General features: G+C 47.4%; 1 protein-coding gene across 1 annotated transcript in view; it reads right to left on the reverse strand.

Annotated features, from left to right (window-relative positions):
• SDK1 (sidekick cell adhesion molecule 1) overlaps positions 1 to 27,662 on the reverse strand; it is a 774,959-nt gene that overhangs the window by 106,702 nt on the left and 640,595 nt on the right. Inside the window, exons 28-32 of the mRNA XM_006859873.1 lie at positions 26,965 to 27,063; positions 20,953 to 21,147; positions 17,171 to 17,372; positions 8,614 to 8,717; positions 1,607 to 1,677 (exon numbers count right to left, since the gene is read on the reverse strand). Coding sequence (XP_006859935.1) covers positions 1,607 to 1,677; positions 8,614 to 8,717; positions 17,171 to 17,372; positions 20,953 to 21,147; positions 26,965 to 27,063 — 671 coding nt within the window. The remainder of the gene's footprint in view (positions 1 to 1,606; positions 1,678 to 8,613; positions 8,718 to 17,170; positions 17,373 to 20,952; positions 21,148 to 26,964; positions 27,064 to 27,662) is intronic.

A 27,662-nucleotide genomic window follows, 5' to 3' on the forward strand; every position in this document is an offset into this window, starting at 1 on the left:
CCTTTACCCTGGCAAGGTGAGAAACTACATAAAGCTGCCGCCACGTGGCCCCCAGCTTCAGACTCTGGATGGGGCTTCTGAACTCCTTGAAGGATTGCTATTATCTCTAAGAAGTGATTAGTTCACTTCGCGGTGGAGACAAGATGAAGGGGTGGCCCCAGATGATTATATCAATACCTGAAGCAGGTTTTGGGCTTCAAGAGCAGTTTATGAACCCACGTCTTCACTCCATGGATGAAGCAACATCAAGAGATAATTGGATGAGCCAGATGAACTGGCCACTTCCGTACATGAAGAGTGGTTCAGGGATTAATGAGAAGATTGATACATAGTGAAAATATAATCAATATCACTCTTGATTGTTACACTGGAAATTAATTGGCAAACTTTCACCGGAAACACAATACATTATTTTTCAAAGAAACAAACAAACAAGTTGTCAGATTTCATACATGACTACCCTACTGCCCATGGATATCACCAAGCTACAACATGGTCATGACATGAAACACTGATGGAGAATGCACCACCACCTTGTACAGATGACCTCCACAGTGGTACTTCCAGCCATCCCAAGCAGCCTCTCTGGCCTGCCAAATGGGAAGCTCAAGTAACGCCAAGTCCACCTCAAGGAAGCTGGTCCAAGTGTGTGCCTGCGATCTCAGAGCTGGGAGGTACTTACAACTTGCCCTACTAGGCTCCTCTGTCCCAGCCAGATGTGCCTTAGGACCACCACTCATTGTTACTATCCTGACCTGGGCCAAATGTCAGATGTTTGGGTTTTGTGAGATGTTCTCAAACCCTCTGATGTCAAGGCTGTCAATCTTTACCAGAGCATACTGTCTCCTCATTCTCCCATGGAACAGCTGTGGGTTAGCAGTCCAAACTTTAATCCTCTGCTCAACCAGGGCTCCTTGGGAGTGCTGTTGTTAAGTGTCGCAGAGTCAGTTCCAACCCATAGCAACCCTGTACAGGGTTTTTAAGGAGCGGTTGGTAAGCTTGAACCGCCGACCTTGCATTGCAAAGCAACTTTGCAGTCCAGTACATTAACCCACAGCGCCACACCAGGACTCCTGGGAATGCTGTACTGGAGACAAATTCCCTAACTTCCTTCAAAGGTTCCTAGCATTCTGCTTCTTTCCAGTTTGCCCTTCCTTTTCTACGGCAAGGGGCCCTGGTAGAGCAGTGATTAAGCACTTGGCAGGTCGGTGGTTCAAACCTACCCAGCGGCTCCTCAGGAGACAAGCCCTGGCGATCTGCTCCCGTAAAGATGACAGCCTAGGAACCCTGAAGGGGCACTTCTGCTCTGCTACACAGGGTCACCAGGAGGCACACTTGATTCCACGGCACCCAACAAGTATTCAGCTCCCCAAATGCTCTTTGTGTCAGCTGTACCGTCCTGCTGGGCCCCACCCTGAGGGGTTGGGGACATGTCCATTCCTTGTTTGTATAACAGTCATAGTTTTAATTTGGGGGAAATCAGACTGTTACATCCTCTCCCCTTTGATTCTGCAAGCCCACCATCAAGTTCTCAGCCACTGAGGGCAGCATGCAGTCCAAAGATGGATACCTGGGGCTAAGTGACCACCACGATCGCGGCACTCACCTGCCACTGGATCAGGATGGAGGAGGTGGTATGCGGGGTCACCGAGACAGAGCTGGGGGGTTCTCCTGGAACTGGGGTCCAAAGAAGGAGAAGGCGAAGGTTACAACAATTCAGGCTCTCCCCCTCCCTGCCAGCTCAGCTGCTGCTGCCTCTGCCCCCTCACCCCCACCCCATGGTCCTGGCTGTCCTAACATCCACGTGGACCCTTTTTCTAGCTTTCACCGGCCACACAGACTGCAGAGAGTTCTCAACAAGTGCAAGTTGTGCAGTTGTGCTGATGTTGTTAGGTGTTGTCGAGTCCGTTCTGACTCATAACGATCCTGTGTACAACACTGCTCAGTCCAGCGCCCTCGTCACAATTGTTCGTTTAAGCCCATTGTTGCAGCCACTGTCAATCCATCTTGTTGGGGGTCTTCCTCTTTCTCACTGACCCTCTACTTTGGTGGTAGTGTGTTGTCAAGTCAGTTCTGAGTCATAGCAACCCTAAAGAAATAGAAAGCCTCATCCCTCTCTCCCTTGGAGCTGCTGGTAGATTTGAACTGCTGATATAGCAGTCAGCAACCCAACATGTAACCCACTATGCTACCAGGGTTCCTGACTCTCTACTTCACTGAGTGCCTTCGAACCTGAGGGTCTGTCTTCCCACACTATATCACACAACGCTCTGCTGCTATTATCAGTAAGAGTTTCATTGGTCAGTTATTTTCAGAAGTAGATGGCAAGGTCCTCCTTCAAGCCTGTCTGAGTCTGGAAGCTCTGCTGAAACCTGTCCACTGGGGGTGACCCTGCAGGTGTTTGAAATACCTGTGACATAGATTCCAGCATCACAGCGACACGCCAGCCACCACAGAAACAGAGTGAACTTGTGTTGATGATACAATGTTTATTAGTGAACTATATCCATTGCTCAGGAAGCACTGGTGGAGCAGTGATTACCGCTCATCTGCTAACCAAATGGTTACTGGTTCAAGCCCACGGAAGAAAGACCTGGCAATTTGCTCCTGTAAAGATGACAGCTTGACTCTGCCACATGGGATTGGCATGAGTGGAATTGACTCACCGGCACCTAATAACACTAATCTAAAGGTTGGTGGTTCGAACCAGCTCCCCCTGCCCCCTCCTAGTGACTCCTCAGAAGAAAGGCCTGGCTGCCTGCTTCTGTAAAGATTACAACCAAGAACCCTCAGGGCAGTTCAACACAGTCAAATGGAGTCACTATGTATCCGACTGGAGTCCCGGTGTGGCGCTGTAGGATAAGCACTGGGCAGTGGTTGAAACTCACCACCCGCTCTTTCCTCAGAAACCCTGTAAAAGGTTGCTATGAGTCAGAACGGACTCTATGGCACTAACAACAACAACAGGAGTCGGAATCAACTACAATAGCCACCTTTTCCTGCTTTAAAACCCCTCCCACATGTAGTCAGGGCTCCCTGCCCTAAAGCCTTCCAGCCCAAATCTCTAACTGGTAGCTGCAAACAACGCAATACAAATATGCCAATCAGCTGAAAAGAGAAATACCAATCTCAGAAGGACAGGAAGGTGAGTTCCTGGGATTGGTGCATCAAAGGGAGTGATTTTAATATCAAAGGCTCAAAGCAAGACTTCTGGGAGCCCTAGAGTCTCTCGGCATCTTTTTCCTTAGGATTGCACTGTGTATGGTCACAGAGAGGCAGCTGTGTCCTGCCTCTGACAAACTTCCTCAGAGATATCACAAAGACCAAATCAGCTGGTGGGGTGTGTTCCTCTAGTCTAAGACTGAGTGTTAGTTGCAAATACTTCAACTTGATGGTCGTTGGAAGATTCAAATACAAATGCATTTACATTGTTTTTGTTCCTGGTGTTAGCACCAATGGGACCTTTTCTGGGGGTGGGTGGGGTGGGGGTAAGGGTGGGTTTAGCCCAGATTGCACAGTGGGTTAAGCATTGGGCTGCTACCTGAAAGGTGGAGCATTCGAATCCACCAATCCACCAGTTGCTCCTCCAGAGAAATTTGTAGCACCCTGCTGCTATAAAGAACAGCTCTGTCCTGTGGGGTTGCTGTGAGCTGGAATCCCATCTGATGGTCAGAGTCAAGTTTGGCTTTAGTGTGAAATTGACCCCTACTTTGAGGAAACTTATTTAAAAGGCATTCTGGTTCTGAGTGAGCTGTCTCAGAACTTTTGGGGTTTGCTTGAACTTTGGTTTCCTCACCTTAAATCTTGAGCTCCCTCAGAGATACCCGGGGACCACGTCTGGACTAAGGGCAGTGCCTCTGACCCCCTTGCTGGCTTTCCCCAGCTCTGTGCTCAGGAGACTAGACACACAAAACAGCAGATGCTTATAGGTCAATTCCAACTCGTGGCACCTCCGTGTGTGTTAGAGTAGAACTGTGCTCCATTGGCTTGTTTGCCAGCTTTATGGAAGAAGCCCCCGGTGGTGTAGTGAGTTAAACATTGGACTGCTAAACGAAAGGTCAGTTGTGTGAGAGAAAGATGTGGCAGTCTGCTTCCGTAAAGATTCATGACCTCAGAAATCCTGCCCTCTGGGGCAGTTCTACTCTGTCCTACAGGATTCCAGTGAGTCGAAATCCACTTGACAAGAGCGGGTTTTAATCTTCATGGGGGCGGATCATTGGATCTCTTTTCCATGGTGCTTCCGGTGGGTTTGAACCACTAAACTTCATGTGGGTAGCTGAGCTCTTACGTACGGAGCCACCCGTTTAGACTCTTACGTTGTCCAGGTGGCTGACCAGGGTGGAGCTCACCTCCTTGATTTCCCGCTCATCCTTTCTGGTCCTCTGCCCTTAGTAGTTCAGGTGCCTGGTTTGGGGGCCCCTGACTGCCCTCTGCAGCTACTTAAATCAAAGTAAGGGAAGGAAAGAAGAAAAGAGACTTTCCCACTAGGCTGCCGCTTAACAACCCCATCTTTCATTTCAAAGGACTTGTGTTCCTACTTGATTCTGGCCCTGATCCCTCGCTGCAATAGCAGTTGCTGAATTACAGTCTCTCAACAGACTGGACAGGTAAGGTTTTTTAATTGTTCTTGCTTTATTTTTCCCACCCCCTCCTTCTTTGACCTTGTTTGGTGTAATTTTCTTCAACACCTCAAAGAATTGCAAATGAGAAGAACAGGTTGGAAACAATGATCAATAATCAGAGTGTAGAATGCAGGAAGGATAATCTAGGAAAATTGGCAGTTGTCAAAAATGAAATGGAAGATAGATACCTGAGCCATTAGTGAGCTGAAATGGACTGGTACTGACCCTGCTGAACTGGACAATCAAATGGTCTGCTATGCTGAGAATGATACACTGAAAAGGCATGGCATCACATTCACGTCAAAAATAACATTTCAAGACCTTTCCTGAAGTACAGTGCTGTCTGTGATAGGCTAATAGCCATAAACCTACAAGGAAGATCAAGGAGCTCTGGTTACCAGATGGGCTGCTAACCTCAAGGTCAGCAGTTCGAAACTACCAGCTGTTCTAAAGGAGTAAGATAAGGCTTTCTGCTCCCATAAAGATTTACAGCCTCGGAAACACTATACAAGGTCGCTATGTGTCAGAACCGACTCCACAGCACACTACCACCACCACCACCACAAGAAGATCAGTTAATACCACTATCATTCAAGTTTACACACCAAACACTAATGCCAAAGATGAAGAAAAAAGGATTCTACCAGCTTTCTCACTCTGAAATTGATCAAACATGCAAGATGCACTGATAATTACCGGTGATTAGAATATGAGTGTTGTTGTTGTTGTTAAATGCAGTTGAGTCAGTTCGGTCTCATAGCAACTCTGTATAGAGTTTATGAGGAGCAGCTGGTGGGTTTGAACTGCTGACCCTGTGGTTCACAGTCCACCGTTGTTAGAAAATTTGGCTTTAGAGATAGAAACAATGTTAAAATCTCATGATAGGATCTTGTAAGATCAACGGTCTAATCATTGGAAACACCTTTTTTTTTTAACAGTATAGAAGGCAGTCTATACACGTGGACCTCATTAGATGGAACATGCAGGAATCAAACTGACTATGTCTGTGGAAAGAGACAATGGAGAACCTTCATAGCATCATTTAGCATAAGGCCTGAGACCCACTGTGGATTTAGTCTGAAGTTGAAGAAAATTAAAACAAGTCCACGAATGCCAAAGTATGGCCTTCAGTAGATCCCACCTGAATTTAACAAACATCTCAAGAACAGATTTGAAGGACTGAACACTAATGACCAAAGCCCAGAAGATCTGTGGGATAGCATCAAGGCCAATACACATGAAGAAACCTGAAAGGTCATAAAAAAGACAGGAAAGAAAGAAAAGATCCAGATGTTTGTTAAGAGAGACTGTGAAACTTAAGAAGCTAGAGCAAATGGAAGAAATAAAAAAGCTTAGCAGAAGATCTCAAAGGGTGGCCCAAGAAGACAAAATCAATTATAATGAAATGTGCAAAGATCTGGAGTTACGGACACCATAAGGGAAGAACACACTTGGCAGTTCTCAAGCTAAAGAACTGAAGAAAAAATTCAAGACTCGAGTTGTAAGGCTGAAGGAGTCTACTGTCAAAATATTGAGCAATAGAGGAAGCATCAAAAGAAGATGGAAGGAATAGCCCAAGTCACTGCGCCAAAAAGAACTGGTCAATGTTCAGCCATTTCAGGAGACAGCATACGATCAAGAACTGATTAGTATTGAAGCAAGAAGTTCAAGCTGCATGGAGCCCTTTCCTTTTTTCTTTCTTTCTTTTTTTTTAGTACATGTATTTTATTGTTTAGAAATTTCCTGTAGAGTTATCATTAGGTACCTTTGTCAGGAGATGCCTGTGAGAAGCAGGGTAACAAACTCAGGCAGGAAACGATGGAATACAAACTGAAATATTTCAAGAAACTGATGCAGCACTGGAGGCCCTCACTCATCTAGCCCAAGAAATTTGGAAGACAGCTACCTGTCCAATCGATTAGAAGAGATTCACTCCAAAGAGAGGTGACTCCCCAAATGAGGAAATTATCAAACAATATCACACATAAGTAAAATTTTGCTGAAGATAATTAAAAACGACTGCAACAGTACACTGACAAAGATCTGCCAGAAATTCCAGCCAGATTCAGAAGAGGGCGTGGAACAAGGGATATCAGTGCTGACATCAGATGGATCTTGGCTGAAAGCAGAGGATACAAGAGCATTGTGAGGAAAGGGAAATTTGGAATACTTAATTGTGCTCACGATGAGCCTGTGCATAGATCAAGAGGTATTTGAATAGGTCAAGGTGATACTGGATGGTTTAAAGTTAGTAAAGGTGTGCATTGGGATTACATTATATAGTTTCATCAAACTTTTTCAATGGGTGTGTTGAGCAAATAACCCAAGAATCAGGACCTATGAAGAGGAATGAGGCATTAGGACTGGAGGAAGACTCACTGACAACCTGCAACATGCTAAGGCACGACTATGCAGAAGGTAAAGAGGATTTGACGCACTTACTTTGATGAAAATCTAAGATTTCAGTATGGATTGCAACTCAACGTGAAGAAAACACAAATCCTCACAGTAAGCAACATCACTGTAAGTAGAGAAAAGATTAAGGTTCTCAAGACTTCATTTCACTTGAATCCATAATCAATGCCCATGGAAGCAGCAGTCAAGAAATCAGATGACACACGGCACTGGGCAAACCTGCTGCAAATGATCTCTTTAAAGTGTTCTAGAGCAAAGATGTCACTTTGAGGACTAAGGTAAGTCTGGCCAAAGCCATGGTATTTTCAGTCACCTTCTGCACATACATAGGTTAGACAATGGCTATGGAAGGCCAAAGAAGAATTAATGCCTTTGGATGATGGTGTTGGTGAAGAACATTGGATATACCACAGACTGTCAGAAGAATGAACAAATCTGTCTTGGAAGGAGTAGAGCCAGAGATATTCCTTAGAAAAGAGAATGACATGACTTGGTCTCTCTCACACTTTGGACATGTTATCACGAAGGACCAGTCCCTAGAGAAGGATGCCATGCTTGATAAAGTAAAGGGTTACCTAAAATGAGGAAGACCCCCAATGAGATGGATTGACACAGTGGCTGCACCAATGTGCTCAGACATAGCGACCATCGTGAGGAGGTGCAGGACTGGCAGTGTTTTGTTTAATCGCACATGGGGTCGCTGTGAATCAGAACTGACTTGATGGCACCTCACAACCACCATCTAGAAACCTTTAGCTTTAATCCCCTTGCTGGTCCTTATTTTCATCTGAGGAGACACTAGACATGTAAGGTCTAAAAGAAGCCAGATCTAAGCTGTGGGGTCACAGGGTAAGTCTGCTGGAATCCGTTTTATTTTAAAAAATGACTGAGTATGTGCTGATTAGAAAAAGATAGCACTCTGCAGTAGCCTTGGAGCAGGAGGGCAGGGACGATTGTCCTGAAGCACCGCTGGATGGAGTCAGCGGTCAGACTGTCAGCCCTGGGTCTGATGAGCTGCAGTATCTGCTACATCACACCTTCCTTCTCCTACATCCTCTGGGCCAGGCTGTCCCCGCACCGGCCATTTGATGGAGCTATCTCTAGGTTCCTATCACAAATCCCCCCAACCTGGCATCTCCAGGCCCCACTCCACTCAGGAGACCTCTCTGCACCCACAGTCCATTCATTACTGAAGTGTATTGTCATCAGAAGGAGCTGAGAGTGAGAAGAATTGGGAAAACCTCTTAAAACCCAGCTGCCCTTTGTCATCTATTTTTAATGATTCTATAAATTATTCAATGTCTGGGATGCTAATGGAGAGCTAGGGCTCTGGAAGTCAATCAAAGAAGGTTCCATTCCATTTGGAAGCCCTTGAAGTCTTGATTTACGGCCAGCGGGTCTGCAGGAACACCCCAGGTTGTCTGTTCATCACTGAGTTTCCCTCCTCACCACGGCTCATCCCTAAACCACTCCTACTTGCCTAAGACCAAAGTGTGGGCCTCCCTTCAGGGGTGAGTGTTTGGCCTTCAAAAGTGGCTGCCCCTGGGGAAGCTGCTCCATGTGAGCGTCCACTCACCGTCCTGCAGTGTGGTCACTGCCTCGGTCTCTACACTGAAGTCGCTGTCTCCGATGTCATTGGTGGCTTTCAGGCGTAGTTTGTAGGAGGTGAAAGGCCTCAGCCTGGAACACAGAAGGGACCCAATGAATTCTGGGAAACTCCCTCCATCCATCCACCAATCTATCCATCTATTCATTTATCCATCAATCCTCCCACACCCCTCAGGAGCCCAAGAACCAAGGTAAGGAGAAGAGCATCCTGCTACGCGACTGTGGGGCTTGCTGGTCAACTCCCAGACAAGTTACTCAGCAGAGTGGAGGTGTTCTGGTGTCAGCCCAGGGAGCAGGACTCTCAAGAGGGCTGGAACCTGTCTGGTGAGTGACACCCAGGGAGAGAGGATCCAATTAGGGGTGAGGGCAATGGTCTTCTCAGGGCTACCCCTGAGGACCCTGCTACACCTCCTCGTCATTGAGATTCCCTGGGAGAAGCTAATGAAATCAGCCTTTGCACTGATTCAGAATGGAACATGAGTCCCTATCTCTCACCCCTCAGGGTTCCTGTGTGGACATCTGTCACTGACGGGGCCCTGCTAGCTGCATTCTCCAGCTCCTCCTCTCTGTGGTCCACTCCTCCTGTACCTTAGTGACAGGCAGAGCCCACCAGGCCCTCACTCCCTACCACTTATTGAGTCCAAAGTTGTGCATTGTTCCATTGGATCCTCACAACAGCTTGGTGAAGAAGCAGTCACTGTCTCCCCATTTGATGCATGGGAAGACTGACACCAAGCCATATTGGTTTATTGTCCACTGCCAGAGAACCGGTAAATGGCTGAGGCTGGGGTGGGAGAGGAGTGAAGTAACATTTGTATATTGTTTTACAGAAGACTATGATGATGCTAATTGTCCATATGAAAACATGTCCACAATGGAGATTTTAGGGACACTTGGTGCTACCACTTCATGCCTATTTCCATGCATCCATCCACCCACCCACCTACCCCATCTATTCACTCAGTCATCCCCCCCATCCATCCACCCACCCACCTATTTATCTATGCGCCTATCCATCCACCCACCCATCTACTCACTCATTCATCCATCCATCCATCCACCAATCTATCCATCTACTCATCCATCTATTCATTCATCCATCAATCCACCCACACACCTACCCATCCATCTACACCCACCAACCCACTCATCCATCTGTCCATACAGCTACCTAGCCATCCATCCAAACATCCATCCTTCTATCCAGCTAATCATTCATTCCTCCACCCATCCACCATATGCTTACCCACCCATCCACCTATTCACTCATCCATTAATATAGTCACTCATCAACCCATCCATCCATCTGTTCACCCATCTACCTATCCTTCTATCCATCCATCCATCCTTCCATCCAGTCACTCAGTCCTCCATCCATCCGCCCACTTACCCACCCATCCACATACTCACTCATCCATCCATCCATCATCTGTCCACCCATCCACCTATCCCTCCCTCTATTCATCCATCCAATGAACTATCTATCCATTCAGTCACTCAGTCCTCCACCCATCCACCATTCACTAACCCAACCAGGTTCCCATCCATATATTCATTCGTCCATCCATCCTCTGAGTCCCATGTACTTCAAACAGTACCCGTATTCCCCAGGGCTGTTGCGGAGATTAAACAATAGAGTCTACCCTCATGAGGTCCAGTAGCTCTTGCACTTAATAGGCACTTCATAAATATACTTCCTCTTTCCGATCTTCCCGAAAGCTGCCCCTGACCCCTCGGCCCCAGCTGCCTCAGCTTTCTCCCAGGAAGCCCACTGATGATGAGCAGCTTCCCTGGATGCTCTTCACATTCGTGTCTCCTGGCCATCCCATGTGTATCCGAGTAGATCGGTACTCTGTAGGCTTTCTGATGGCTGATTTGTCAGAAGTAGATCGCCAGACGTTTCGTCTGAGGCCTGGGTGGATATGAACCTCCACTCCAACCTTCTGGTGAGGAGCTGAGTGTGTTCACCACTTGTACCACCCAAGGATCCCTTTTCAAAATCCTCCAAATTCTCATGATCTGGACTCAGAAACAGGATAGGGTTAGGTTAAAAAAAAGAAAAAGAAATTGGGAGAATCCTCTCTACCTGAACTCTTGTTTGTAATCAAACATGCAGAAGTCTAATGAATTTGGACAACACAGAACCCACATCATCCAAACTTGCTATCGTAACTCTTACAGTTCAGAGCTGGGTGCCAAATGCAGTTGGATGCAAGTCTATGTTGGACGGCCTCCTCATAGATGCAAATTTACCTCCTCAGCCAAAGAGTTCTACCCCCGGGGGGACGGGGTGGGCATGACTGACAGGTTGACATCCTTCCTCTGTGTGAAATGCACACACTTGCCAAGAGAGAGAACTCTGTATGTTTAACCTTCATTCTAGTTATGACAGGAAAAAAATATAGGGGGTCCTGAACACTTGGGAAGCTACCCACTGCTGCTGTTATGTGTCTATTGTGCGCACTGGGAATATTTACTAAGAACTCATGAAGAAGTGCAGCTAGAGTGCTCCTTGGAGGCCAGGATGGCCAAACTTCGCCTCTCATACTTCAGACATATTGTCAGGAGGGACCAGTTTCTGGAGAAAGATATCATGTTTGGTAAGGTGGAGGGTCAGCGAGAAATAGGAAGACCCCCAACAAGATGGATTGGCCTAGTGGCAGCATCGATGGACTCAAGCATGGCAACTAGAAGTGAGGTTGGCCCAGGATCGGGTAGTGTTTTGTTCTGCTGTACATAAGGTCGCTATGGGTTGGTAATGACTCGATGGCACCTAACAACAACAACAACATGATCTATACAAAGAACGAGGAATACCTGAGCCACAGTGTACAGACAGAGCTCAGTGATATGGTGGGTTCGCTGTAATAAAACAAAGATGGCAACTGAGGGAGTCACACGCATGTTTTGATTTCCCAGAGCAGAGAGGAGGGAGGCTGAAACCAGACTGCAGTCTGTCAAATGTGGAACAGCACGGTGGAAACGTTTCGAATACGGTGAGGATGAACGGTGCAGGGCACAGGGGCTTGAGAAGAGGACAGGCTATTTGAAAGGTGGCGCTAATGGACTTGCTTGACCCAGGGTGGCCACACACCTCAGGTGACAAAAGAATACGCTATCTGCGAAGCACAAACAATGAGGGGGGCCGACACCCGGATTTTCAAAATCACACAGACAAGGAAATAAAGAAGGCCTCACACACAGGCTCACTGGAGGCACCTCCTTTCTGTCTGATGCATTGGGACCACTCTGTCAATCTATCTCATTGGGGGTCTTCCTCTTTTTTACTGACCCTCTACTTTACCAACCATGATGTCCTTTCCCGGAGACTGGTCCCTCTCGAGAATGCCTCCTCTAGACTCATATTTATGTCTGATCCTAAGTTAAAGCGCTCGGTTACTAACTGAAAGGTTGGGTCTACCCAGAGACGCCTAGAAGAAAGTCCTGGTGATTGATCTGTTTAAGAAAAATCAAGTACTGACAACCCTGCAGAGCTCAGTTCTACCCTGACACACACGGGATCACACAGGGTCACCGACAACATCCACCAAGACACAGCAACTAACTAGACTTGGAGAGCTTAGCTCCTTGGGGTTTGGGTCACTAACAAATGGAGAAAGCTGCTCAAAGTAAAATGAGAAATCAAGGTCAAGACTTAGCTGTCAGAGCTAGAAAACAGGAAGAGAGACCACATCCTGACAGTGTGCAAAATATGGCTTTTCTAGGCTTCTGCCGGGCACACATTTCCTACTGATAGGCACAGAGAGCATTTGTCCTAGTTGTGGCCCATTAGCAAATTGATGAACATCTCTCCAACCCCAGCTTTCACCGTGTGCCCTGAATCCTGGTCCTTTCAGCTCCCATGTGGAGCCCAGAGCACACAGTTAGTCTGATTTCTGAAGCTTCTATCCTGGAGGAGCCGCCTTCCTTTCTTTCTCATGGTCACACAAAGAAGTGAAGCTACTGATGCCAACGGGCACACAGCTATAAGCCAAGGGGACCATGGAAGGCCAGAAGAACACACAACTCTATGTTGGAAGCCAGGATGTTCCTTAGAAGCCAGGATGGTGAAACTTCATCTCTTGTACTTTGGACATCTTGTCAGGAGGGACCAGTCCCTGGAGAAAGACATTATGTTTGGTAAAATGGAGGGTCAGTGAAAAAGAGGAAGACCCCCCCAAAGAGACAGAGCAGCACAGTGGCAGCAGCAATGGGCTCAAGTGTAGCAATAGTTGTGAGGATGACTCAAGACTGGGAACTGTTTTGTTATGCTGTGCATATGGTAAACAGACTCAGATGCACCTAAGGACTACATGAGCTCATTGATAATTAATGTGCTCAGGGTAGAGGCCTGCAGTTTATGAAGTGAGGCTGGCTGGGTCTGCCTGGCACTCTCAGGGAAATCTTGGGTGTCTTACAAGAAACCAGTGGCCAGAATCCTGATCCCCATCCAGAACCTTCCGAGATGGAACATTCTCATTAGAAATGATAAGCAGACCAGCCTGGAACAGCTAGAGCAACAGAAGACACATCTTCAAAGAAAGATCAACAGAAAAACCCAATAGCAGTCTGATTGTCTATTACAAGAACAAGCAAGTTGTATGCTGGAAAGCCATCAAGGCAAGCAATCAAGTCCCTTCAGAACAAACCCCTCTCTAAGACTGAAACACCAAGGGAACACATCAGCAGGCATGTAAGTTTGCTGGTGACCACATTGGTCTACTGGTTAGTGAAAGAGGGGGAAAGGCAGCAATGAAGAAATGGGCTGAGTTCAACTACATTCTATAGACTCCCCTTGACCTGGAGATGAGAGGGAGAAGAGGAAGGGCTGGCTGGTCAAAAGTGTGGTGAGACCTGAGGACACCTGAGCCCATGGACAAGGACATATCCACAGAGGGCTAGAGCTGAGAGTGAAGCATCCAGCTTATAAGAAGTGAGGGAAGATGCACAACAACATCCAAACTTGCAGAGAGTACCCATTTGACCTGGCCTCAATGGCTTGACATTCAAAACTTGACTAGAGAAGACCAAAAAAAAAAAAAATTTGATAAAGGAAATGAGGGTAAATTGCTACAATTTGATGAACTTGACCTATATTATGGATATAGTAGCTCAAAATACCAACTGAGAGGGAAGGAGTCTTCACATCAAGTATCAATGCTATCCCCTGTAGGAAAAACGTGCCATGTGTGAAACCCACTCTGAGGCAGTTCTCAAGAACAGCAACGCCTTGATGAGAACTGCAAGGAAAACCTTGCATGCCAAAAATTATGGGAACAGAACACACTAATGAGAGGGCTGGGGGAGTTGTCTAAAATGAGGAGAAAACATGTGTGCCTGTTATCTAGTTAATAATAAACTTTAGCTTTGTTGTGGTACCCGGATACGCTTCCTGCCTAAAATTGAACTTAAACTTGTATTATAAGTAATAAAGTTACTCTTAATTGACCATCTTGAGTCCCCTGCTACTTTCATTCTCCATCCACCTCCAAAACCTGGTCATATAGACTAAATCCTACAATCCCCTCTGTACACAGGGTATATAGGGATGGGCAACTTAGACATTGGCTACCTAAAATGAGGGGGTGATAAAGGCATGAAGTGACTGGCTTACAAGGTTTCAAGGAGTTTAGTTTAATGGTGTGTGAGGGAAGATAGGAGTTCCCATTGAATAGTTTTCATCTTATCTAGATGGGTCTGGTGAAAAGAGATGGGGATAAGATTCTTATGATTCAATAGTGAGTAATTGTTATCATGACTAATTGTGACTGTCACAACTGCAAAGGTAGAAGTTTTATAACAAAAACAGGGGAGTAGTTAATCTTAAAATCCAGAACCAGAGGACCTTAGGACTATCAAGGGAAAAGAGCACAAGCAGAATCCAGGACGCTACCCAGAGAAGGAGCAACACCAGAGACAAAGGCAGAGATGGGGACATGGAGAGAGGGAGCAGCTGAGGGTTCTAGATTCATGGAGAGAGAGGGACTGAGAGCTGGTGGCCAGGAGGCAGGCTTGCAAAATGTGCCCTTTGGTGGTTTCAATTATTATATATATATATATATATATACATACCTAAGTGTTTTTTAAAAGAAGAGCTAAAGTGAATAGAGAGAAATACTGCTAACTGATGGTACATGGAAGGGATTATCATCATTTGTAATGAAACAAAGTCTAGGATTTGTTGAATGTAAAACTGATGATCCGCCCTGTAAACTTTCACTCAATTCATAATAAAAACTTTAAAAAAAATTGCAGTTCAATACAACACAGCAGCAATTTTGTATTTCTTTTCTGTATGCCTTATTTTAAACTTAACTTTATACCGATAGAAACATATATTTTTCAGAATAATCGATCATACCAAAAAAGTTTGGTGTAGTGAAATAAATAAAGAGATGATATTATAAAAATAAAATAAAAGAAAGAAAACAGTGGCCCTTCAGAGGATGAATGGAGTCCTGGCCGCTATGAAGGGGACAATGGATTGCCAGGCCGGCCAGGTCCAGAGGTGGGTCTAAATTAGAATGGCTGAGAGGCCTGACTGCCCTTCAGCCCATCTTCTCAAGGATGAGAACACACAGCCCGGGTGCTCACAGCAGACGACTTTCCCCAGGAAGGAGGTTACAAGGAGAGCCATATGAAACTGTAGCATTCACGCGGTTCACACGCTGTTCTTTCTACTACATCACCCCCCAAAAACGCCCCCTGGTGCCTTCGAGTCCACCCTGATTCCTGGTGACCCTATGTGACACAGCAGAACCACAATGTAGGGTTTCCAAGGTTGCCATCTTCATGGAAGTAGCCCTGGTGGCACAGTGCTTAAGTGCCCAGATGCTAATCGGAAGGTCGGCAGTTTGAATCCACCAGCTAGCTGCTCCTTGAGAGTAAAGTCAGCAGTCTGCTTCTGTAAAGATGCCTTAGGAATCCCGAGAGATGCTTCTACTCCATCCTGGGGGTCGCAGTGAGTTGGAATTGATTTGATGGCCATGGGAATTTTCACAAAAGCAGATCACCAAGGCTTTCTTCTGCAGAGTTGCTGGGTGGGTTTGAACCGCCAAACTTAAGGTTTACCGTCGATCGCACTAGTCATTGTTGTCAGCCCTTCATAAAGGAGCTAAAAAGGAATGATCTGTGCCCAGGAAGTTTTGAGCGGCAGGCCCACAGAGCACCATAGCCTCGAAAGATTTTGGGGATCTCCTCTCCCAGTTGGAGAAGAAATCAAGGCTCTGCATACTTTTGCTTTATCACCTAAGGCATCTCTACCTCAACGTGCTCATCTGCAAAATGGACTGTCAGAAACACACCGTAGAACACCATATGAGAATGATTTTGAATGTTCTAGAATGCTGCACCTGGTTTTATTTGAGCTTTGCTTTAATGCACTTCACAAGACAGTGAGCACTCTTTATATGTTGAAAGTCTGTGGCCACCCCACATCGGGGCAAGTCTATTGGAGCCGTATCTCTAACAAGGAGGGCCCGCTGGGTGTTTCTGGGTCATGTTTTAGGCATTCTCGCAAGAGTTCCAATTTGAATTCTATTGCACACTTCATAGATGTGTCACATCACTGTCGTCTGACTGGGAAACGCCCGCTGTTTTGTGATCTTTGCTCAATTGCTATGGTCTGCAAAGGAATCCGCAGGCAGTCTCTCCAAGGTGAAATAGTGCTGATGATGTGAATGGCAGACAGCTTTAACCATCTGAAAGTCAGCTGACTAGATCACTATGGAAAAGGTCCCAAATGCGAATGTCAAAACCAAGGCCCTCTCTGGCCAGCCTCATTTTCCTATTGACTGGGGGGTAGGAGTCTCACCTCCCACACAGAGGACTTGGGTTTGATTCCGGCCAGTACACATTATGTGTAGCCACCACTCGTCTGTCTGTCTTTGGAGACTTGCATGTGGCTGTAAAGTTGAAAGGTTTTCAGCAGAGCTTCCAGGATAAGAAGGACCAGGAAGAAAGTCCTGGCTATCTACTCCCAAAAATCATCCAGTGAGAACCCTATGGAACCCAGCAGTCAAATCCACAACCGATCATGGGCGTGGCACAGGACCAGGTAGCAGTTGGCTTCGCTGTGTGTGGGGTGGATGGTGACTGACCACAATGATTGATTAGTTAACTCAGTTTCTAAATGCCAACTCGTGAATACACACACCTTGGCCAATGCTGAACCCTCTGTAGACGGCTCGTGCTGGAAAGCCAGGGACACAATGGAGCGAGTGGATGTCTCAGCTGACTGTGGGCTCCCCTCCCATTACACGCAGGGGCCTCAGCTGGGGGTCTGTCTGCTGTACTGCCACCATAGCGAGCCGGAGAGGAAGATCTCTCCTTCCTAGCTAGTCCCAGACCTCCGCATGCCCTTCACCCACACCTCTGCTTTCCCTATACCTGCTTCATGGGCACCCCAGCCCGCACATCAGAGCTGCCTCCTCACCAGCCCAGAACTCAGGGAGGACAGACTCCTGCCTGAAGGTGGGGCTGGCTGGAGGGGGCCCCCTTCCCCAGTTCTCGACTCCCCACAGTACCTTTCGACTACACAGGCAGTGGCCTCGTGGCTGACAGATGAGGAGTAGGTCTGCCACTCTCCGGTGGGCAGCTCTCGCACCTGCACAGTGAGGTAGCGGATGGGGGAGGCACCATCACTGCCGGGGGTCCACTGGAGGCGGAGGCTGCGGGCAGTCACTTCAGCCTGAGGGACCTGGAGATCACATGGAGGTGCTGGCCGCTCTGAAACCAAAGAGTACAGGCCAAGGGGCACTGAGAAAGAGCTCCTCCCAAAAGGTGTCTATGCGTAGTCACACCTGGCTGCTACAGGTGACAGGGAACCTCGGGTCACAGGGCCATGAAGCCCTCCCTGTGCTCTCCACAGCTGGCCACAGGTGCCACACTTGGTGAGCCACCTAACCTGCATCTTGGTTACCTGGTGTTGTTATAACAGGAACACTACAAGGGGAGGCTTTAACAAACAGACGTTGCATCTCTCAGTTTAGGAGGCTAGAAGTCCAAATTCAGGGCTCCGGCCCTAGGGGAAGACCCTGGTCTCCTTTCAGTAACTGTGGGCCTATGTCTTGGCATCAATCTGCCCTTGAGCCTAGGAGGGTCCCAGTATAGGATGCCCTCTGTTCCTGGGTCTTCTTTTTTGGTGGTGGTAGGACCCCTCTCTTTGCTTTTTCTCTTTCCTGGTGTGGCACTGTGGGCTCATGTGTCAGGCTGCAAAGTTGTTTGAACTGCAAGGTTGGTGGTTCAAGCTCACCAGCTGCTCCTTGGAACCCTATACAGGGTTGCTATGGGTCAGAACCGACTCGATGGCACTTAACAACAACATATCTCTTGAAAGATACAGGCCACGCCCCCAAGAAAACTCTGTTTCCATGGGTCAGGGCTGTGATCTGAGAAAGGAAGTTGCATCTCCCCTAGCCCCCTTACAAATGATGGGTTGATCACATCAGATCACATCCTAATAACTGCCAAATTACATCATTCCATAACTGCCAAATTACATCATTCTATAACTGCCAAAGCACTGAGAACCAGGACCCAAACAAGCTGACTTCTGCTGGGGGGAGACACAATGAAACCTGTGACGACCTTGTTTGGTCCCAGAATGCACTACTGTAAGGGCCACTCAGACCTATCTCCTGCAAGTGAAAACACAGGTGGACCCACAGTGAGTCCAGACCTGCTCCGTGACTCAGGTACAGGGGTCTCTGAAGGGCACCTGAGGTCACAGGGCTGGGGTCTCTCGCAGGTACCTGCAGGCTCCCCCTGGGCCCTCTTATCTTCTAATTTCTGGCTTGGCACATCTGAACACTTTCCCTCCATGTCAGCCTGAGGCTGGTATTAAAGGAATCCATCCTGGCTGTTTTTGGGGGTATCAGTGTGGTGCATGGGTCCCTCTGGGTGGTCACTGATCTATGGGGGTGGTGGGGAGTCCCCCTGAAGGACCTACATCTGAATGCAGCCCATCCCCTGCCACCGTCTCCCCAGCCATCGATTGTAATAAACAGCCCAACAGAGGGAGGAATAATTGTCTAATTGTTTATCAGGAAGACCATTGATTCTGATTAAGAAGGGTGATGTGTAATAACACAGCAATTGATTGAGGCACCACAGTGGCTGAGGGACCTTCTGGCTCCCTTTGTCGGCACTGGTCCCAGACAAGGGCTCAGAGAGGGTTTTTCTGCGCCCCTCCCTCCTCCATGGTCATCCTGCCGACCCCAACTCCTGGAGCCGCCCTGTGTATCAGCACAGAACTGTGCTCCAGCAGGTTTTCCAAGCTGGTTTTTCAGAAGTAGATTGCCAGGCCTTTCTCATGAGGTACCTCTGGGGGTTACCAGCAAAGTGCTTAACAATTCACCCAACCCAGAGGCTCTCTGGACAAAGTGAAGCTTCTTCCTTCCCATCTTTCTATCGTAAATTTAAGATCAATCCTTCATATGGTTTGGCAAGGAGTCTGAGAGCAACTCACCATTCCCTTAAATTAGCTACAGCCTTCTTGTAATAAAAAGAACAGAATGCACCACAGCACTGTTGTTGTTAGCCCCTGACTCATGGAGACTCAACGCATAGTGGGAATGGACTGTTGTAATTCATGCAGTTTTCATCTGATTTTGGTAGATTGCCAGGTCTTTCTTCCTAGTCTATCTTAGTCTGGAAGCTCCTCCAAGACTTGCTCAGCATCACAGCAACACGCAAGTCTCTATGGTCAGGCAGGTGGTGGCCGGACATGAAGTGCACTGATAGGGACTCGAACCTGGGTCTCTCGCACAGAAGGCAAGAATTCTATCCACCACCTCCATCTTGTTTATTGAGTACTTACATCAGGGCATCTCTGGGTATCACCTCAATGGCACCGTCCTGAATGAACTCAGAAGCATCTTGGTCAGAGCATTGTGGGGTGGCTCCTACTCTTGTCCCTAGCTACAGCACCGAGCAGGAAGGGCCTTGCTCAAAACCACACAGCAGTTGGATGTTCTGACTCCCACAGGTCTTCCCCTGTGGTGAACTGGGCCTGAAGTGCTCCTTCCTACCCTCATTTCTTCCCCAAATCTCTGGGTCTGTGTGTGGCCTCAGACCATGGCTTCATAGACCAGAGCAACCTGAGGAGGGGACCTGCTGTGAGGGAGCCCAGGAAAGGTGTGGCAGAGCCTGAGGTGGGTGTTCACAGAAAGAACAAGTCCTGGGGGCTGTGGGGTGTGGGTGCAGCCCTAGCCCAACAACTGTGGTGGGTGGGGCATGTGTGATGGTCAGTGGTAAGTATCCACTTGGCTCAACTGTGATTCTCAGTGGATTGGGACACTGGACTCCTCTGTAATGTGATATAATGTAATCATCTTCAATAATGTGTCTGGAGTGAGGAGCCAATCAGTTGGAAGGGGCATTTCCTAGGGGGTGTGGCCTGGATGTTCTGGCAAAGTTTGCTTGCTCTCTCTCTGGATCCTGCACTCTTCCTGTCACCTGACTTCCTGTTCCTAGAATACAAGCCTGCAGACTGCCACCCGACCCATAGATTTGGGACTTGCTGGCTTTTTCCTTGAATTAAATCTCTCTCCAATTGTGCATATACCCATGACACAGCTCCCTGTTTTTGTTCCTCTGGAAAACTTAGGTTGAACACCATGTTACTTGGTCCATCTGAGCCTCAATCTCAGTGTCTGTAAAGTGGGGGCTTGAAATGCATCTCTTGCTGGGTTGTGGAGAGGACCAGTTTGAGTGAAAAGTTGAAGTGATACAGAACCCAGTGCTGAGAACTGAGATGTGCTCATTGACTGACTTTATGCCCCAACTAAATCCAAACCCCACCCTCATCAGTTCAGACTCACGACGACCCTGCAGGATGGAACAGAACGTCTCCACAGGGTTTCCTAGGCTATCAACCTTGTTGGAGCCGACAGCCTCATCTTCCTCCCTCGGAGCAGCTGATGGGTTTGAACTGCTGACTTTTGGTTAGCATCTAAGTGCTTAACCAGTGCACCACCAGGACCCCTTATTTAGGAAATATAATTCTTCTCAACTAGGGTCACCATAAACCAGCACCAACTCAAAGGCGATAGGGGTGGAATTTGGGGGACCCAAGCATTGCTTGTCCTCTGAGGGATGTCATTCTCTTTTATAGGGTGCTCGTATCTACCTGAGCAGCAGGTGTGGGGCCGGGCCACGTGGCAGTGAGATGACAGTGAGCCAGCTCCATGCCCGCCCGCTGGTGTGTAATGACTGACTTGTCTCCTCTGTTTCTCCGAAGAGAAGGCCCCACCGCCCTGTTCCACCCCTACCCTGTCTTTGCTGTGGTCCCAGGTGAAGGCCTCACCTCTCTTCTCGGTGGTGATGACAGTGGCTTCCAGAGGTGCCCCCCAGCCCTGCCTCGTCTTGGCCGACAGCCGGAAGATGTAGGCCGACTCAGGGGTCAGCTGGGTGGCTGTGAACTGCCGCAGGGTAGCGCCGACCTCCACTGTGGTGAAGGTGTTGGGGCTGCTGGTGGCCAGGCGGTAGGCAATCTGGTAGCCTGTGGGGGTGAGGGGAGACAGAGAGGGGACACACAACTGCTTGGCCATCCAGAGGAAATGCCGTATGCCTACGAACCACCAGTTACCGCTGAGCCCATCCTGTCTCCTGGTGACCCTGTGTGTTATATGTAGAGTAGAATTGCTTCACAGTGTTTTCAAGACTGGGACCTTTCAGAAGCTGATTACCAGGCGTTTCTTCTGAGGTGCTTCTGGATGGGTTAACACCACCAATCTCCCTTTTTGCTTCCTGCCACGTGCCTGTCTTCTCCAGCCATGTCTGTGCTGTGAACCCACATGTAGTCATCTATCTGTGACCCTCAAGGGCAGACACAGCAGGTATTGAAAGGAAGATGACCCCTGGTGATGAATGAAGGGCCTGCTGTTAAGCCGATTCCACCTGTCATCCTTCATGGAAACAAAATGCACATTGTTTCATCTTCGTGCGGATGTGGGCATTTGATGACAGGACACATTGCTGCAGCCCGAAAGTAGGTCTCCTCGTCCTCCGCCCAGTCTGGAGGCCACCGCTGCCTTCTGCTGGGAGGTTCTTTAAGGGCTCTTGAGGCTGGGGTGCCACCTGGTTCCCCACCGGCCTGTCCTGCCTGCTCTCCACACTCCTTCCATGCTCATCTTCCCCATCTGCCTACAACTCACCCCTGGAGCTGCCATGGACGGCACAGGGCAGAGACTCCTTCCTGCCAGCCCAGCATCCTTGTCCCTCCCCTGATGGTGGGTCCCTTCTTGTGGAGATATCAGGGTGCTGCTTAGTTAGGCTCCGAAGGTCAGACACACAGTTCCTGTGGTTGATCAAGGAGTCCTGGGTGGTGCAGTGTTAAAGCACCCAGCAGCTAACCAAAGGGCTTCAGTGGAGCCAGATGAAGCAGTTGGCTTCTGCAGCAGTGTACTGTCTCAGAAGCCTCATGGGGTAGCTGTACTCTGCCCTGCTATTGTTAAGTGCTGCCAAGTTGGTTCCGACTCACAGCCACCCCGTCTAGTGATTCAGAAGAACAGCTGGTGGGTTTGAACCACTGACTTTATAGTTAGCAGTCCAGTGCTTATCCTACAGCTTCACACCAGGACTCTGCTCCGTCCTACGGGGTCTCTGTGACAATGGGTTTGGGGTTCAGTGGCTGATCAGACCTTTCTGTGCAGGTGTGGTCCATTTGGACTCCCAGGCAGTGTGGTGTCCGGCAGCTGAGCCTCTACACTCATTAAAGCAGAGCCGCTGGGGGGCTACAGGGTGCAAAGATTCATGACAGCTAAAGCACTCAAGTCAAACAGAGGCCAGAGGCCAGGATGGGAGGCAGGGGTTAGGGCTCTGCTACCCACGGGGCCACAGTCTCTTTGGTTCAGCACTGCCCACTGGGGACCTGTCCCGTCTTCTCTGGGGATACCCCTGGGGATCATTTCCTCCTTTCCAATTCCTAGCTCACTGGTGACCCCCAGCTCCTGCCCTTGTCACAGACCCAGCTACATCAGGAGCCTCGCTGGACGCCAGATCATCCTAGAGTGAATGCCTGTCCCAAGGGTGGCTAGTCATCACACAGTTGTGAGGGTTCCTATGCAGACAGGGACTGTCCACCCCTATTGGCTGCCCCATGAGGGCCCAGCACACCTCCTCTGTTACTATGGTACCACCATGCCCCTGTCCTCCCTCCCAGGGGCTGTGTGCCCCCATCATGGCACCCCACCCACTGGAAACAGGTCCCGTTCCATCTGCTGACAGTTCTGGTCACTGTCTCCATGCCCGCTGTTGCCTTTGCTCAGTTGGACATCCTTGTTCCTTTCTGAAAACTCTGAAGGCTCCATCATGTCTGTTGGTTGTTCAGTGCTCCTGTGTTTCTTTAAATGGCATTTACAAGCTCTGTGTGAATGATGATGGCTTTGATGGGATTCCCTTTCTAATTGCCTTCCACCTCTCCTGTCACGTGATTTTGGTCATATGATCACTTTTCTTTCTCCTAGCGTTTGCCTTTCCACCTTTAAATGCCCTTCTATATCAATAATTTGATTTAGCCACTCAGAACGATATCTGTGAGGTTCCACCACAGGTATGGAGGAGTCTTGGTGGCACTGTGGATTAGGTGTTGAGCTGATAACTATAAAGTTGGCAGTTCAAACCCAACCAGCCACTCCACAGGAGAGAGACAAAGCAAGGCAGTCTGCTCCCATAAAGATTTACAGTCTCAGGATCCCTAAACTGGATCACTATGAGTCAGAATAGAAGGACATGTAAATCCATGTCTCAATATTAACTCTAACCTTCCAACACACAGAGTGGATGGTGGGGTTGAACCTCCAACTTTGCAGTTAGCAACTCAATGCCTAACTCATGTGGGTTCCCAAACCAAACCAAACTGTCATAAGTAAATTCGGACTCACAGTGATCCTGTACAGGGTTGGTTTGTTGTTTAGTGCTGGCAAGTTGGTTCCAACTCAGAGCGACCCTCCATAGGGTTTCTGAGGAGCAGCTGGTGGTTTCAAACTGCTGACCTTAAAGTTCAAACCGACCTTGTGGTCCAGTGCTTACCTTAGAGGGCCACACCAGGAATCCATAGGGCTTATGAGGCTATAAATCTTTACGGGAGCAGACAGCTCATCTTTCTCCAGTAAGCGGGTGGTGGGTTTGATCTGCCGACCTTGAGATTAGCAGCCCAGTGCTTGCTGGGTAAATGCTGTATTTGCATTCTGACACTCGTGTCTCCCAGTAAACACCTGATGTGACAAGTCTGAACCTATGGGTCACATTCTGGCCACACCCCAGTCCCTAACAGCAAGCGACATTCTAGATGAGTAGACCCCCTTTTTCCCTCCTCACAGGTTTCTGTAGCTACTTACCAACAAGATCCAGTTCAAATCCACCTTCCACTCTGTGTACCACCCTGACTCCAGTAGGAATTGTTTCTGGATCATTTAATGGTATCTCTATCACATTAATGATTTTCTGCTATTCATAAGGTTTTCAGTGACTAAATATTTGGAAGTAGTTCATCGTTCCTTCTTCCTAGTCTGTCTTCGTCTGGAAGCTCATCTGAAACCTGTCCACCATGGGTGACCCTGCTGGTACTTAACATACCCATGGCATAGCTTCCAGAATCACAGCAACTGACAAGCCACCACAGTACGACAAACTGACAGAAGAGTGAATATATTCCACCTGAATTTAGAGATCATCTGAAGAACAGAGGTAATACATTAAACACTAAAGACCAAAGACCAGAAGAGTTGTGGGATGACATCAAGAACATCATAAATGCAGACATCAAAAAGTCATTAAGAAGACAAGAAAGAAGGAAAAGATCAAAATGGATGTCAGAAGAGACACTGAAACTTGCTCTCCAGCATAGAGATGTTAAGCAAATGGAAGAAATGAAGAAGTACAAGAGCTAAGCAGAAAATTTCATAGGTCAGCTTGAGAAGACAAAGTCAGATATTACAACAAAATTTGCAAAGATCTGGAGTCAGAAGCACAAGCTCAGCATTGCTCAAAATGGGGGACCTGAAGTAAAAATTCAAGCCTTGACTTTAATTATTGAAGGATTCCCTGGGCAAATTATTGAACGATGCAGAAAGCATCAAAAGAAGATGGAAGGAATACACAGAGATTCTGTACCAGAAGGAAATGCCGTTTCAAGAATATGATCAAGAGCCAATGATACTGAAGGAGGAAGTCCAAGGTACATTGAAGAAATTGGCAAAGAACAAGGCACTAGGAATTGATAGAATAAAAATTGAAATCTTTCAAGAAAGTGAGGCGGCACAGGAGGCACTCGCTCATCTTTGCCAAGAAATTTGGAAGACAACTATCTGGCCAACTGATTCGATAAGATCCGTATTTGTGCCCATTCCAAAGTGAGGTGACCCAACAGAATGCGGAAATCATCGGACAATCTCTTTGATATCCCATGTGAGTAAAGTTTTACTAAAGGCAATACAAAAGCAGCTGCAATCATACATTGACAGAGAACTTCCTGAGGTTCAACCTGAATTCAGAAGAGGACGTGGAATGAGGTATATTATTGCTGATGTCCAATGGATCTTGACTGAAAGCAGAGAACATCAGAAAGATGTTTACCTGTGCTTTATTGACTACACAAAGGCTTTCAATTGTGTGGATCGTGACAGCTATGGACAACATTGCGAAGTATGAGTATTCCGGAACAATTAATTGTGCTCATGAGGAATCTGTACCTGGACCAAAAAGCAGTTGTTCGAACAGAACACGGGAACACTAAATGGTTTAAAATTAAAAAAACGTGTGCGACAAGGTTGTATTCTTTCACCATACTTATTCAACTTGTATGCTGAGCAAATAATCTGAGAAGCTGGCTTACATGAAGAAAAACATGGCATCAGGATTAGAGGAAGACTCATTAACAACTTGCGATATGCAGATGATACAACCTTGCTTGCTGAAAGTGAAGAAAACTTAAAAAAATGTACTGATGAATATCAAAGAGCACAGCCTTCGGTATGGATTGCATCTCAATGTAAAGAAAACAAATATCCTCACCACTGGACCAATAAACAACATTCTTATCAAGGAGAAAAGATTGAAGTTGTCAAGGACATCGTTCTTCTTGGATCAACTATCAACACTCATGGAAACAGCAATCAAGAAATCAAACCATGTATTGCATTAGGCAAATCTGCTGCATAAGATCTTTTTAAAGTGTTGAAGAGCAAAGATGTCAGCTTGAGGACTAAGGTGCACCTGACCCAATTCATGATATTTTCAATAACCTCATATGGATGTGAAAACTGGACAGTGAATAAGGAAGACCGTAGAAGAATGGATGCTTTTGAGTTATGGTGTTGGAGGAGAATACTGAAAAGTGCCATGGCCTGCTAAAAGAACAAACAGTTCTGTGTTGGAAGAGGTGCAGCCAGAGTGCTCCTTGGAGGCCACGATGGCCAAACTTCGTCTCTCATACTTCGGACATATTGTAAGGAGGGACCAGTCACTGGAAAAGGATATCATGTTTGGTAAGGTGGAGGGTCAGAGAAAAAGAGGAAGACCCCAGAGAAATAGATTGGCAAAGTGACAGCATCTATGGGCTCCAGCATGGTAACAAGGTTGGCCCAGGACTGGGCAGCACTTCGTTCTGTTGTGCATAAGTACCAACATGATGACACCTAACAACAACAACTATCACATCAGGCTGAATTCTCATGTGTCACCTCCTTTATAGTCCTGAGTGTGAACCTAGCTTATCCACTCCATGGTTCCCATTATGCACTTGTACCCGGCACATAGAAATTCCTCCTTTTGTCTTGGCTAGTGGGAGAATAAATAAAGAACTTGATGTTTTAAAAGTATGATTTGCTGCCTTTGGGGTACTGGGAATAATAAGGTTTTTTTTTATCAGTTATTATTAAAGTTGCTCCTTCATAGGAAAAGTTGAAAGTCAGTAAATTCCTTCGGACCTAATGCATTGCAAACCAATTCAGTAATTTCTTAGTGGCATTAGGGGCCCAGTAGCAAAAGAAACATGTCCTGGCCCTCAGCAACAAAGCCAGGTGGGTGTTTTTGATAAAAAACTAACGTGTTCCTTTCTGAACACACATCATCAAAGTGGCCTGGTTATTTCAGAGCAGAATGGAAGACCAATTGTGAACGGTATTACTATAGACCTTAAACAAATGGGAGACCTTCCGGGGTTATAGACTGCAGGTTCCATTCCCCGAAGACTGTGGCACTGAGCTCAGACATATTTGTCTGCTGTGACATCTCCTTCGACGTAAACATGAAAGGAGGAAACGAGAAAAATCCACCCAAGTGTGGCTTCGCTCAGAGCAATCACCACTCTCCTTACCCAGAATCACGCCATTGGGCTCTTCCGGGGGCTGCCACACGATGCGCACCGATGTCAACCGCACTTCCGGGAAGACCAGTCTCACCGGTGGGCCTGGGGCTGATGGAGACAGATAGCCTTGGTCATCAAGTACCATGTCAGTGTGTTGAAGAGTAGGAACATGATGGTGACAGGGCGCTGTGAGCTAGCCCAGCTACCCACCATCTGCTGCACTCTATACTATCTCCTGTACTATAGGCCATACTGCCTCTTACCATAGCCTAGCTACTTAGTGTCTGCAACTCCACTAACTGTACCACCTACTGTATACCTACCATATACCACCTATCATACCACCTGCCATCTACCATACTGCTTACCACATACCATCTACCACAACCTGCCTACCATCTACCTTACCATTTGCCATCTGCCATTTACCACCTACCAGCTACCGTACCAACTACACACCACCTACCTGCCATCTACCTACAATTCCCAACTGTCTGTCATACAACCTACCTACCACAGCCCAGCTAACTACCACGGATGACAGTCTTTGCTGGTAAAACACTCTAGGTTAGGGGCAGATGACTTTTGGAATCTAACTGGTTCCATGCAGCTCCTTGCTGATTTTGAGGATCTCCTTATTTTTAATCCTGCCATCTGTTTTCCAAGTCAGAAAAGCAGCACTCAAAAACGACACTAGAAACTGTGAG

Source organism: Chrysochloris asiatica, unplaced genomic scaffold (genome assembly GCF_000296735.1).
Source record: "Chrysochloris asiatica unplaced genomic scaffold, ChrAsi1.0 scaffold00034, whole genome shotgun sequence".
NCBI classification, from domain to species: Eukaryota; Metazoa; Chordata; class Mammalia; order Afrosoricida; family Chrysochloridae; genus Chrysochloris; species Chrysochloris asiatica.